The sequence below is a fragment of the Neophocaena asiaeorientalis genome, unplaced genomic scaffold, assembly GCF_003031525.2.
Source record: "Neophocaena asiaeorientalis asiaeorientalis breed wild unplaced genomic scaffold, Neophocaena_asiaeorientalis_V1.1 scaffold106, whole genome shotgun sequence".
Taxonomy (NCBI): Eukaryota; Metazoa; Chordata; class Mammalia; order Artiodactyla; family Phocoenidae; genus Neophocaena; species Neophocaena asiaeorientalis.
Genome location: NW_020172597.1, coordinates 3,941,420 through 3,956,290, shown reverse-complemented (window position 1 = coordinate 3,956,290; position 14,871 = coordinate 3,941,420). Strand labels below are relative to the sequence as shown.

General features: G+C 39.2%; 1 protein-coding gene across 1 annotated transcript in view; it reads left to right on the top strand.

Moving 5' to 3' along the window:
* Nucleotides 1-14,871, top strand: part of TRIT1 (tRNA isopentenyltransferase 1) — a 43,359-nt gene that overhangs the window by 11,307 nt on the left and 17,181 nt on the right. The window contains exon 2 of the mRNA XM_024738775.1: nt 14,459-14,599. Within this exon, the coding sequence (XP_024594543.1) occupies nt 14,459-14,599 (141 nt within the window). The remainder of the gene's footprint in view (nt 1-14,458; nt 14,600-14,871) is intronic.

Here is a 14,871-nt window from a genome sequence, read left to right as displayed (position 1 = left end):
TTTTTTTTTTTTTTTTTTTTTTGCTTTAATAAATGATGCTGAGATGAACATCTTTGCACAAACATCTCTGCATTTGTGTGATTCTCTCTTCAGGGTAAATTTCTGGAATGGGATTGCTGGATGAGAGGATGTACATGTTACCTTCTTATTCTTCCAGTTTTCTAAGAGCTTTATTAGAGTATATACTTTTTTTTTTTAAGATTTTTTTGTTTGTTTGATGTGGACCATTTTTAAAGTCTTTATTGAATTTGTTACAATATAGCTTCTGTTTTATGTTTTGGTTTTCTGGCCTTGAGGCATGTGGGATCTTAGCTCCCTGACCAGGGATCGAACCCGCACCCCCTGCACTGGAAGGCAAAGTCTTAACTACTGGACTGCCAGGGAAGTCCCAAGAGTATATGCTTACTTTATATTATTTTTCTTATTGAGGTTAAATTCACATAACATTAACCATTTTAAAATGAAGAATTCAGGGACTTCCCTGGACAGGGGGCACAGGTTCGATCCCTGGTCGGGGAACTAAGATCCCAAATGCTGTGCCGTGTAGCCAAAAGAAAAACTAGAAAAGAACAATTCATTGGCACTTAGTACGTTCACAGTGTTGTACAGCAACTACTACCTCTATCTAGTTCCAAAACATTTCCATCACCACAAAAGAAAACCCTGTACTCATTAAGGCACTATTTTGAGTTTCCCCTCCCCCCCAGCCCCTGACAGCCGCAAGTCTGCTTTTAGTTTCTATAGATTTTACCTGTTCTGGATATTTCATAGAAATGGGATCATACAATATGTGACCTTTTATGGCTGTCTTCTTTCACTTACATTGGTTGTAGCGTGGATTGGTGCTTCATTCCATGCTTGAATAATATTCCATTGTATGTATTGATCACAGTTTGTCCATCTGTTGATGGACATTAGCACCTTTAGGCTGTTGTGAATAGTGCTGCTATGGACATATGTGTAATGTATTTGAGTATGTGTTTTAAATTATTTTGGGTATATACCTAGGAGTGGAATTGCTGCGTCATATGGTTGGTAATTTTGTGTTTAACTTTTTGAGAAATTGCCAAACTGTTTTACACAATGGCTACATCATTTTACATTCCCACCATCAATGTATGAGGACACCAGTTTCTCCACATCTTCTCCAACACTTATTTACCTTAAAAAAAAAAAAAGTTATAGCTATCCTAGTGGGTGTGAAAGTGGTATCTCATTGTGGTTTGGATTTACATTTCCCTAGTGACTAATAGGCATCTTTTCATGTGTTTGTTGGCCGTTTATGTATCTTCTTTGGAGAAATGTCTATTCAGGTCCTTTGCTTGTTTTTAAATTGGGTCGCTTCTCTTTTTGTTTGAGCTGCACACATTACATTTTGATACATATTGCCAGACTGCTTTCAAAAAAGTTTGTACCGGTAGTATGTCTATTTCCCTGTACCCTTGCAATTCTGTGTGTTATCAATCTTTTCATTGTTGTCAGTCTGGTAGACAAGAAATGGATTTTATTTAAATTTCATTTCTGGGTAAATTGTCTCTTTAAGGGTGCATTGGCCATTTGTGTTTTTCTTTCTTGAATTTCCTGTTCAATACCGATTATGCCTACTTCTTTATAATGTTTTTCATTTTTGTGTTTATCAATTTGTAAGAGCATTTTGTGTATTATGAGTTTTAACCCTTTGTCCAGTCTCATGAGTTGGAAATACTTTTTCAGTTGGTCATTTGTCTTTTGACTTTTATGAATTTTTTTTGCCATATTAAGGTTTTTATTTTTTTAACATCTTTATTGGAGTATAATTGCTTTACAGTGGTGTGTTAGTTTCTGCTGTATAACAAAGTGAATCAGCTATACATATACATATATCCCCATATCTCCTCCCTCTTGCGTCTCCCTCCCACCCTCCCTATCCCACCCCTCTAGGTGGACACAAAGAACCGAGCTGATATCCATGTGCTATGTGGCTGCTTCCCACTAGCTATCTGTTTTACATTTGGTAGTGTATATATGTCCATGCCACTCTCTTACTTTGTCCCAGCTTACCCTTCCCCCTCCCCATGTCCTCAAGTCCATTCTCTACATATGCATCTTTATTCCTGTCCTGCCCCTAGGTTCTTCCAAAAAAAAAAAAAGGTTTTTAATTTGTATATTCTTATACACTTTTTAGGAGTACAAGTTAGTTTTAGTATTCTTTTAGAAAGAGTTGACATCTGAAGTTTAAAATCCATTGAACTGTTGGAATTTACAGATGTGAATAAAAGGTATTGTTGATTCTCTAGTGTGAATGAAGATATATCCTGAGCCTCCTTGCCTTCACTGTGCATGTTGCTCTCCCCTTGGGGTCTCCTACACATTTATGCAGGTAGATGCAGATTAAGCATCTACCAGATTAAGTAAGTCCAGGCTTACTTAGGTCTGGATACCTTTGGTTAGCTACCCAGTTTCCTAGCTCGCTCTCTCTGTTTTTTTTTAACGTCTTTCTGCCTAGTACGATACTTGTAACAATGGTTTTTACCTTCAGCTGCACATTGGAATCACCTAGAGAGCATTAAAAAAATACTGATGCCTAGGCTTATAGTATTCAATAAATACCTGTTGATTCCGATTAGGTGATTTGCCTAACTCTTCAGGTGCCAGTATTCTCTCCTAATTTATAGTCAGTCTTTAAGGTTTTCATTTAGCCCACTTATTTAGCCTGGTAGGCAGTTTTATTTACTGGGAAAACTGGGTTTTAGTCCCAGCTTTGCTACTAACTCACTGTATATATAACTTTGGAAAGTTACTACCCCTCTCTGGGCCTTTTTTTTTTTTTTTTTTTTAATTTATTTTTGGCTGTGTTGGGTGTTCATTGTGCACGGGCTTTCTCTAAATTGTGGAGAGCGAGGGCTACTCTTCGTTGTAGTGCGCGGGCTTCTCATTGTAGTGGCTTCTCTCGTTGTGAAGCACGGGCTCTAGGCGCATGGGCTTATGTAGTTGTGGCACATGGGGTCAGTAGTTGTGGCTCACAGGCTCTAGAGCACAGGCTCAGTAGTTGTGGCGCATGGGCTTAGTTGCTCCGTGGCATGTGGGATCTTCCCAGACCAGGGCTCGAACCCGTGTCCCCTGCATTGGCAGGTGGATTCTCAACCGCTGCGCCACCAGGGAAGCCCCCCCTCTCTGGGCTTTAATTTCCTCTTTGGATATGTTAGGGAGGGGAAACTGATTGGATTAGATCAGGGATCGGCAGACTCATTAAAGTCCAGATAGTAAATATTTTAGGCTTTGTGGGCCATACAGTGTCTGTTTGTCTCAGTGTCTAAAGCTCCTTTCAGCTCCGGTATTTTTTGTTTCTCTCCTTTCGAACCCTAGTCAGGGAACTTATCTCAAAGAGCCAAGGAAAATGTTTTTTAACCACCAGCAATTAAATATAGGTAATATCAAGCATTTGTGTACTGCTTACCATCTGCCTGGCACAGTTCCAAATATTTTACATGTATTAACTCTAATCCTCAGAATGACCCAGTGAGGAGTATAGATGCTGTTATTATCCCCATTTTACAGAGGCAAACTTGAGGCAAAGGAAAGTTAGATACTTAAATAACCTGACAGATGAAGGCTAACTGGGCTATAGAGCCAGATTTGAACCTGGATTTTCTGGTTCTATTATGCTATACTCCTCTCCCTAACTTAGACATATACCTCCAAATAATGGAGCATCTCAGCTGTTATACTCTATCATAACTATCCTAAGAGAAAATATCACTCAAACCATCAAAAGTGGGCCAATCTTGAGGCTGTAAAGATGGCCACAAAATAGAAACTTTATCATTAACTTTGTTTTTTTCTCAAAGTAGCCCTTTTGTTTCTGTCTCAGCATTATAGTCACATGGCTGTGTGCGTATTTCTAGCTTTCTGTCACACTTACACTGAACCCCTTCAAGGTTCTCAAGAGTATGGTAGCTGTATTCTCCTCAGCTTCTTGAATTTAATTCCGCCTCAGTAGGAATTCATTACTTCAAGGAAGCAAACAGACCAGAGTCAAATGACGATAAAACTTCTACTGATAAGAGGCAGCAGAAACAGCTTGGGTTATAGGCAGAGCATCTAGGCTTTAGTCCTGCCTCCACTACCATCAACTATATGGCCAGGGGAGCTCTCTGAGCCTCAGTATTCTCAACATAAAATTTAGGTGATAAGACTGGTTACGTTATCTCTGAATTTCCTAATATCCATGCTTCATCAGTGTTTGCAGGTGGACTTTTTTTTTTAACGTTTTGCTTTTCTTTTTTTTAAATTTTATATTTATTTTTGGCTGCGTCGGGTCTTAGTTGTGGCACGCAGGATCTTTTCGTTGCAGCACGCGGTCTCTTCGTTGGCAGTGCTCAGGCTTCTCTCTAGTAGTGGCTTGCGGGTTTATTCTCTCTAGTTGTGGCGCACAGGCTCCAGGGCGCGTGGGCCCTGTAGTTGTGGTGTGTGGGCTTAGTTTGCCCGCGGTGTGTGGGATGTTAGTTCCCTAACCAAGGAGTGAACCTCTGTCCCCTGCATTGGAAGGTGGATTCTTTACCTCTGGACGACCAGAGAAGTCCCCTGCAGGTGGACTTCTAAGCAGCCACAGCATAGACTCCGCATTGCAAAGTTTCTCATTTTAACTTACAAGTACGTGCTAATTTTGCATTCTCTGTTCTTATCTGTCTATATTTATTCAGACGTACAAATGTTTCAAATTCTTGTTGCCACCAAGTAATTGAAGCTCTGGAAGAATACATCACAAACATTATGTATGCACTTTTTTTTTTGGCTGTGCTGTGAGGCTTGTGGGATCTCAGTTCCTTGAGCAGGAATTGAACCCAGGTCACTTCAGTGAAAGCCCAGAATCCTAACCACTAGGCCACCAGGGAACTCGCTGTGTGCACTTCTTTTTTCTTATTTATTTTATTTTATTTTACTTTTGGCTGCATTGGCTCTTTGTTTCCATGCGTGGGCTTTCTCTAGTTGTGGCGAGCAGGGGCTACTGTTCGTTGCAGTATGCAGGTTTCTCATTGTGGTGGCTTCTCTTTGTTGCAGAGCACAGGCTCTAGGCGCGTGGGCTTCAGTAGTTGTGGCACGCGGTTTCAGTAGTTGTGGCTCACGGGCTTTAGAGCGCAGGCTCAGTAGTTGTGGTGCATAGGCTTAGTTGCTCCGTGGCATGTGGGATCTTCCTGGACCAGGGATCGAACCTGTGTCCCCTGCATTGGCAGGCGGACCACTGTGCCACCAGGGAAGCCCTGTGTGCACTTCTTAATTTGATAAGCCTAGCTTTATGTGATTCTAATCCCTTTTCCTTTGAAGAGAGATAGCCATAAGAAAATAAAAGTCATGATTGCCACTATAAATTCCAAACCACTCCTTTTACCAGACTGACTGAACAGGTCAAGGTACTCGTTCTCCTGCTTCCTGGGCATCTTAACCTGGCTGTTTATTCAACATGTCTGCAGTTGAATCTCTGCTAAACAAAGCTAAAAGGAGTAGTTGCCTGCCATGATGTTCCTTCAGCTAATCCATTGTTTCCAATGTAGTGAAGTGTAAATTGTTTAAAAAGGTATCCCTTTATTAAAGAAAAGTTAGACAAGAGACTGACTTTTTCTCTACTCTTCAACATCTCTTCAGTTGAATAACCAAATTCAAATTCCTTTAATCAAAAAGGAAAATCAACTTTCTGGCGAGTGTCAACATCTTAAAAAAAAAAAAATTTCCTTTTATCCTCCTATGCCAAAACTTTTCCTGAAGCTTCGGGTTATTAGAACCGGACGGGATGCTAGATATGAGGAACTTGAGGTTCCAGAAATGAAAACTGACTTTCCAAAGTCACAAAGCTGATCTGTACAGCGCAGAGATTAGCAACATAGTGGGAAAAGAGCACTGATTGTGAAGTTAGAAGACATGGATTCAAAGTTTGTCTCTGCCGCTAACTAGCTGTGTGACTTCAGGCAGGTTACCTAATGTGTCTACGTTTCTATTTCCTCACTGGTGAAATGAGGCAACATAATTTCATAGGGTGTGAAACTCTTAGCATAAGATCTGGCACTCTGTACCTCTGGCACAGAGTACTAACTTAGTATATTCCATGTATTAGACACTGTACCAGGTGCTGAGACTAGAGATAAAATACAGTCTTCCCTCAGAACTTGTAGTCTAGTTGGGGAGATCAAAATACTTCACAGGTACAAGAAATTCTGTGATAGAGGTAAATACAGGGTATTGTGGAAACATGGAGGACAAGCATGGATGGGGGAGGATTGGGGAGAGATCTCAAGGCAGGCTTTCGTTAGAGGTGGTGCTAAAGAGTTTGGGGCTGCGTGAAGCCATATTTTCATTTTAGAAAGATCACCGGCTGCAGTGTGGACTAAATTGGAACGGTTATACGCTAAAGGAAGGAAGATCAATGAGGAAGCTGATGGAACAGTTCAGCTGTGAAATCATGAAGCCTTCAATTCATGTAATGGCAGTGGGAAATGTAATGATGATAAGCTTTGAGATAATTTTAGGAACTTGTGTGAATAGAAGCTGAGACAGATTGGAAATGTGAGGGGAGAGAGACAGAGATACTAGGATCACTTAAAGATTTTCGGTTTGAGTGTCGAGGTGGTTCACTCAAGTATGGGTTAGAAGATAAGGAGGTCAGTTTGGACATAGCAGGTTTCACGTGCCTGTTTGGGGTGATGATGATGATGATAGCTACCTAACATTTATTGCTGCTTCCTATAGGGCAGGCCTATTCCATATGCTTTGCTGTATCATTTATTTAATTTTTACAATAATCCTTTGAGGTAGATTTAAGATTATCCTTACTTTATAAGTAAGGATTGTGAGGCACTGAGAGGTTACTGTCTTGCCCAAGGTTACATAGCTAGTAAATTGTGAAGCCAGGATTTAAATCATGGCAAGCAGACTCTAGAGTCCTTACTGTTAACCGCTTCATCACTATATTATATACCTGTCATAGATGATGGAAATGTCCACTAGGCAGTTAAATGTACAGTTCTAGCATCATGAGAGAGAACTAGATCGCAGATAGGATTTCGGGAGTTATCAGCACAAAAAATGGTTGTAGAAGCCATGGGGGTCACCCAGAGAAAGTTTATAGTACAGAAATGGCAGGTAGATGACATAAAGGCTGCCATTTCTCCATATTGTTCCCATGACAGACGTTGCTAATAGATCAGTGGCTGGCCTCAGTAAAGTAAACTGAGGAAGGTCCAGTGAGATAGGAAGGAAACCTGGAGAAGATGGTGCCATTTGAAGTCCCAAAGGAGAATGATTTATTTATTTATTTAGAATTTTATTTTATTTATTTATTTGGCTGCGTTGGGTCTTAGTTGCGGCATGCGGGATGTTCATTGTGGCATGCAGGATCTTTCGTTGCGGCACATGGGCTTCTCTCCAGTTGTGGCTCTGGCTCAGTAGTTGCAGCGCATGGGCTTAGTTGCCTCATGGCATGTGGGATCTTAGTTCCCTGACCAGGAATTGAACCCACATCCCCTGCATTGGAATGAGGACTCTTAACCACTGGACTACCAGAGAAGTCCCCAAAGGAGTATGATTTATGAAGGAGAGCTCAGGAGTATCAGATTGTTGTATTTCCATTACATGTTTTGAGAGCTTAGCAGAAGAATGTTATACTTGACAGTCAGGGTTCATTAGTGATCTCAGTGAGGGAGATATCCATGGAGCAGTGGTGGGCAGCCAGCAGAGAAGGTGGATAGATAGTTATATTGATGCATAATCCAAGATTGTGGTTTTCAAGGCAGGTGTAATCCCTAGAAGCAAGAAAGGGATTGAAGGGCGTCAGCATCTAATTTGGATTAGGAAGTAAATGAAGTCAAAAGGGGGAAGATAACTTGAGAGGATGGAACCAAACTAGTGGGGGGTAGCTTTTCCTTTTGCTTGTAGACAGCTGTGTTGGTGCATCATAGCCAGCCAGCACTTGGACAGAGCTCCAGGATCTGCCCAGTGTCTCTGCTGGTTAGCACACTCATTAGGGCCATCCTACAGCATGCCAACCCCAAAGGTTGGAGCTTCAAGGAGTGGGACCTTTGGCTGTACAGATTTTTGGGCTGTTTCTCCGAGGTGAAATTTCTTTGGATCAGGGTTTCTCAACTTTGAGACTCTTGACATTTGGGGCTGGATAATTCTTTGTTGTGGGGGCAGGGGGTTGTCTTGTGTATCGTAGGATGTTTAGCAGCATCCCTGGCCTCTACCCACTAGACACCAGTAGCATCCCCACCCCCAAATTGTGACAACAAAAATGTTTCTAGGCGTTGCCAAGCATCCCCTGATGGACTAATTCACTTCCGGCTTACAGACAACCACAGCTCTAGATTCTGCTGGTTTTCCTCTAGGTCTCTGTTGTAGATTTCCCTCACCTTCATTAGCTCCTCTGGGCACTTGAGCTCTGTTGGTTTGGAGAGTTTGGGTTATTTCGGCCTTGTAGCCTTTTTTCAGAATTTTTTCAGTCTGAAAATAAACTCTGAATAGAGGTGAGACAAAGAGGCATTATTTCCCTATAGTACCCAGTTAAATACCTAGAACATTAAATGTTTAATGATCATGATATTTAGAGAAGATTGTAAGTCAATCTTTAATCTCTCTCTTATAAACTTTATATCACTTATCTCCTTATAGTATATTTGTGTCTCTAGCTAGCTGGACTCCTTGAGGACAAGGACTCTTTCTAAGTCTTTGCATTCCTAATGTCTTGCAGAGTACCTGGCACACAGTAGACTCTCAGTAAATGTTTGCTGAGATAAGCCAGTTTTGTTGATAATTGGCTAAGTAGGTTAAACCTGCAATTTCTCAGCGTATTTCAGTTATCAAGTCTTACAAAGAGGCCAGAGTTCCCTTAGTATTGTCGAAATATGATTTGTGCAGAGAAGCATTTTATCTAGTCATTTCTATGTACACAGATCACAGGTGTCCTCTGGGAGAACGGGAAATGGAACAGAGTGAAGTGCTGCCTTTAAAAGATAACACAGATCCTTTTAGTTTTTCTAGCACCTGGAGCTGACTATGCTATAGGTAGAGTCACACTGAAACTATAATTAAAGATGGAAAATAGACAAAATGTCAGGCAGTCAGCTACAAACCTGTTCTCGTGGAATGATGCTTTCTAGACAGGTAATAAAATTATAAGCCCAATTGTGGCATTTACAGTAAGAATATGGACCAGATGTGACATTTATAAAGCTGATTGGTTTCTAGGTTTGTTTAGATATTTATCCTTAATGCAAATATATAAAATATTGCTCTGTTTTTGCTTTTTGGCCTAGCAGTATGATTTTTTTTAGCAGTATCATTTTAATTGATAAATAATGTACACCATAAAACACGTAATTCATAACTGCACAGTTCAGTAAATTATCAAAAAGTGAAAATACCTGTGTAACCACAACTCAGTTCAAGAAATAGGGCACTACCAGCCCTCGCAATAATTTTGAAAAATACCATATGATTCAGCAATTCTACTTCTGGGTATATATTCAAAAGAATTGAAAAATTCAACAAATCTTTGACATTTTTATTTTATTTTGCTAATTTTCACTGGTTTCTCATTGTATCTAAAACCTATCATCAAGTCTTTTTAAAGTTATGGAAAAATATACATAATATATAAAACTTACCATTTTACCAACCATTTCAGTGGCAAGCACATTCAGGATGTTCTGCAACCATTATCATTCTCCATCTCCAGAACTTTTTTCCTCTTCCCAGACTGAAATTCTGTACCCATTATACACTAAGCTACCATTCCTCTCTGCCCCAGCCCCTGGCAACCACCACTCTACTTTCTGTTTCAAAATTTGACTATTCTATGTGTGTCATATAAGGGGAATCATAATATTTGTCCTTTTGTGACTGGCTTACTTCACTTAGCATAATGTCTTTGGGGTTCATCCATGTCAGAATTTCCTTGCTTTTTAAGGCTGAATAATCTTCCATTGTAAGTATAGAACACATTTGTTTATCCATTTATCTCTGATGGACACTTGGGTTGCTTCTACCTTTTGGCTGTTGTGAAAAATGCTGCTATAAACATGGGTGTATATATATATCTGTTCAACTCCCTGCTTTCAGTTCTCTTGAGTACATACCGAGAAGCGGAATTGCTGAATCATATGGTAATTCTACTTTTCATTTTTTGAGGAACCGCCATACTGTTTTCCATAGCTGCATCATTTTACATTCCCACCAACAGTGCACAGGAATTCCAATTTCTCTACATCCTCACCAACATCTGTTATTTTCTGTTTTGTTTTGTTTTTTTAATAATAGCCATCCTAATAGGTGTGAAGTGCTTCCAAGAATTTTTAGACTCCTTTTGTTATGGAAATATCCCAATATATAAAAAAATAGAGCGAATAGTAGTTGAACTCCCATATATCTGTCACCTAGCCTCAATAATTATGAACACTTGTCTAATCTTGTTCCAATTATAATCTGTCCTTCCTCCCCCACTATTGGAACGCAGACCCCAGTCATCATAAACTTAAAACGAATTAATTTTTAAATTGAAGTATAGTTGATTTATAATATATAAACTTTCTTTTTTTCTGTTAAAGCAAAATAAAGCATAAAACAATGTTATAATATAAGTAGTGTATTGTGAATTTTACTTGCATCATAGCTGTGTATTTGATTCAGTGATCCATACCTCTTGTGTCGTTATTAACAAATATTTTCTCAGCATCATTCTTGCTCTTGTACAGTGCAGGTATAGATATACTTTACATATGCCTTCATCTACCCTTGCCTTCTTGCTTGTTAACAATTTATGAGTAAAATTTTAAAATACACAGTTACTATGATCACAAGCTGCCTCGTCATTTGTAAACACAACTATAACAGCATATCAGTACGTGTCAAAAGAAGTCATATTATATTGGAAAAGAGTGAAGCAACATCATTATAGACATAGCCTTGAATTACCTCTAATATTTTTTTACTTGAGGTATAAATGTTGACATACAACATTATATTAGTTTCAGGTGTACAACAAAATGATTTGGCATCTGTATATATTGTGAAATGACCACCGTGATAAGTATAGTTAACATCCATCACCACTCATAGTTACAGAATTATTTTTTCCTTGGGATGAAATTTCAGATTTACTCTTAGCAACTTTCAAATATGCAATAGCGGTATTATTAACCATGCTGTACATTGTAGCCTTGTGACTTATTTATTTTATAACTGGAAGTTTGTGCTTTCTGACTGCCTTCGTCTGTTTTGCCCACCCCATGTCCCCACCTCTGGCAACCACTAATCCTTTACCTGTGCAGCTCCTATTTCTTTTTTCTTTCTTAAAATTTATTTTTTTAAAGATTTTTTTGATGTGGACCATTTTTAAAGTCTTTATTGAATATAGCTTCTGTTTTACGTTTTGGTTTTCTGGCCTTGAGGCATGTGGGATCTTAGCTCCCCGACCAGGGATCAAACCCACTCCCCCTGCATTGGAAGGTGAAGTCTTAACCACTGGACTGCCAGGGAAGTCCCCTGATTTCTTTTTTTAAAAAAGACATCATATACTTTCATTTGTATGTACTTCAAAATACTGTATACCTCAAAGTTAAGAACTCTTTTTTTAACATAACCATAAAAGCATATTATACCTAAAAGTTAACAATAATTCTTTTATCATCAGATACCTAGTTTGTATCACCTATATCTTTATGCTCAGTTTCTTTTGATCTGATGGTACAGGAAACAAAGGGTTAACAGGTCACTCAGAGATGACAGTTTACATTGTTAACCAAGATTCATTTACAAGTTTTAGTTTGTTCACTCTACCAGCAAGAACTCTGTTTTTTTTTAAACCATTAATGCTCTTCTTCCTGATATTCATTGACATTTGTATATATACCATAAACAGTACATTAGGCTACTTCCTTCAGCAAATAAGGTGAGCTTAGTTCTAGGGTTACCTTCTGTTTGATTTATTATTATTTTTTTAATAAATTTATTTACTTATTTTTGGCTGTGTTGGGTCTTCGTTGCTGCTTGAGTTGCTGCGAGCAGAGGGCTACTCTTTGTTGCGGTGCTCGGGCTTCTCATTGTGGTGGCTTCTCTTCGTTGCAGAGCATGGGCTCTAGGTGCGTGGGCTTCAGTAGTTGTGGCATGTGGGCTCAGTAGTTGTGGCTCACGGGCTCTAGAGCGCAGGCTCCGTAGTTGTGGCACACGGGCTTAGTTGCTCCGCGGCATGTGGGATCTTCCTGGACCAGGGCTCGAAGCCATGTCCCCTGCGTTGACAGGCAGATTCTTAACCACTGCGCCACCAGGGAAGTCCCCTCTGTTTGATTTATGTTTATGTGTTTATCTGTTAAAACTGGCCATTTTAAGGGGCTCTAGAAAATACACCTAAAGGCAGAACACAGGATGAAAATATATCTTCAAATTTATCTACATATCTGATAGAATGTGCTGGTGGAGATGTTTACATTTTGGCTTTTTTGGAGGTGGGGGCTGGTAATTATACATTTGCAACTATACATTTTCTTAACGTTTATCTCAGTGTTAAAAATGAGAATCTATTTACAGAGGTCAGAAGTCCTCTTTTGGCAAAATCAAGTTGTTGCTTGATTCTTTAACATTGGATCATTTGGAATCTAAGCTTCAATAGAGCCAACTGAAGGCTGTGGGAAAAGAAGGAGAGGCACACACAATTATTAATTCTTTTTCCCTCCTTTAGTTTTCTTAATTTGCACAGAAGACCACAGTATACAGTATACCCTACTGTATACTGTGGTCTAATGTTTGAAGGAAGTCTTGTTCAAGATACAGGGAAAAGAACACCCTATGATTTAAGATTCCATCAATATTCAGGTGTAAGAATGCAGTTCTCTTGTCAGGCACAGATAAATGAGTTAGTTAAAGGCAAAGCTAGTTCTTTCTCTATGGCTCTATTTATATATTTTCTGTGTGTTGTTTTCTTTTGTTTTTTGGTTTTGTTTTTTTTTTAAGAGGGCTGTTTTGTTGATTTATTTATTTCAAAGAAAGTTGTACTATAAGGTTTCTTTTGTTTCTTTTTAAAAAATTTTTATTGCAGTATAGATTTACAATGTGTTTCAGGTGTACAGCAAACTGAATCAGTTATACATATACATATATCCACCTGTTTTTTCGATTCTTGTGTGCTAACTAATTAACAATTTTCTTTTTGCTTGAAGATAGCTTATATCCTTGTTGAGTCAGTAACCTCAGTACCTAGGAGCACAGAGGCCTCAGAGCGATAGTGACACGAAAATTATTTCCCATTCTTCTTGTGTTGTTGTGATAGTATTGATGGTAGTAATATGGGTAGTAATATAGTGACCCTTATATAGTATTTACCATCTGCCAGGCAAAAACTAAGTTCTTTACCTGTATTAACGTACACAACAACCATATGAGATAGATATTATTATCCTCATTTTACTGATGAGGTATTAAGGCACGCAGGGGTTAGTAACTGACTACTCCAAGTACAAATAACTAGTTAAGTGGCAGAGCTAGGAATTGATCTGAGGCAGCCTGGCACCAGGGTCCTTCCTCCTAACCATTATACTGTACTGTACTTATTTGACACCCATATAAGTAAAGGGAAGTGTGAGATAAAAATGTTCTTAACATCTCTGTGGGCTCTGTGGAACTTACTATTTGTTCATTCAGTGCTCCCTGTAGAATCAGTGATTACAGAGAGAACATTTAATCTCAAAGCATTCATCCCTATTTTCAAACTAGTATTTTCAGATCTGTTCTCCATCCGAGACCTTGCATTTAGAAAAAGTACACTTGAACTTTTTTAGTTTAATTGGCAGATCAAGAGCTTACAGACAGGATATTGCCTTTGAGTATTTAGACTGTATTTGCTGACCTCCTGAAGCAGTGATTTGGCACACTGTTCTACTACAGTTCAGCAGTATTAGGGGTTCTGACTTCAAAGTGTGTACGTGTGTGTTTTATATATATATCTTTGTAGATAGGCCACTTCTCCACAAATGGAGCCAATCTTTTACAAATTCTAAAAACCTTTCAGAGCATTTAAATCCAAAAAATATCTAAGCATTTGAAGTAGAACTATGAGCAATGCAAAATGTTACCTTTCTGGAGACTTGTGATAAGTAGTAACAACCTGCCCGCTTCTAAATGCTTGAAGTTCAGGCCAAAGAACCTCCAGTTAATCTTGCAGAGTTAGTTCTTATTTGGGCACCGATTTACATATACTTTTTATCTTTAAGTCTGAGTTAATAGCCACTATTTGTTAAGAAAGCCAATGTTCTGTTTTCTTTTGTTTCCTTTGTCTTGGGTTATGTGGATCTGGCTGTGCTCTGGTTAGAACACATTTCCTCTGGTGCTTTGGGTCAGTCAAGTGTTTGGCTGCAGGGAGGAATAGATCACCATTTCTGCCCATCAAGTGTGCATCTTATGGAGATAGATGACTTTCTCATGCTAATTTTCTTTCCCCTAGGTTTATGAAGGCCTAGACATCATCACCAACAAGGTTTCTGCCCAGGAGCAGAGAATGTGCCAGCACCACATGATCAGCTTTGTGGATCCTCTTGTGACAAATTACACAGTGGTGGACTTCAGGAACAAAGCAACTGCTCTGATATCCTTAGGAAAGACAGCAACTAGGCTTGGTGGCTGCAAGGCAGCCCAAGCCGAGAAAGTTTTCTTCCTAGTGACAATTCTCCTAAGCAGAGGTACCCAAGATCAATAGTAGCGTCCCCATGAGAGCTATTCGGATTGAAAAGATACAGTGTTCTTGCTACTCCGAGTCTTGTCCTTAGACTGCAGCATCAGCATCACTTGGGAGCTTATAGAAGTGCTGAATCTGGGCCTCATTCTAGACCTACGGAATCAGAACCTGCATTTAAATAG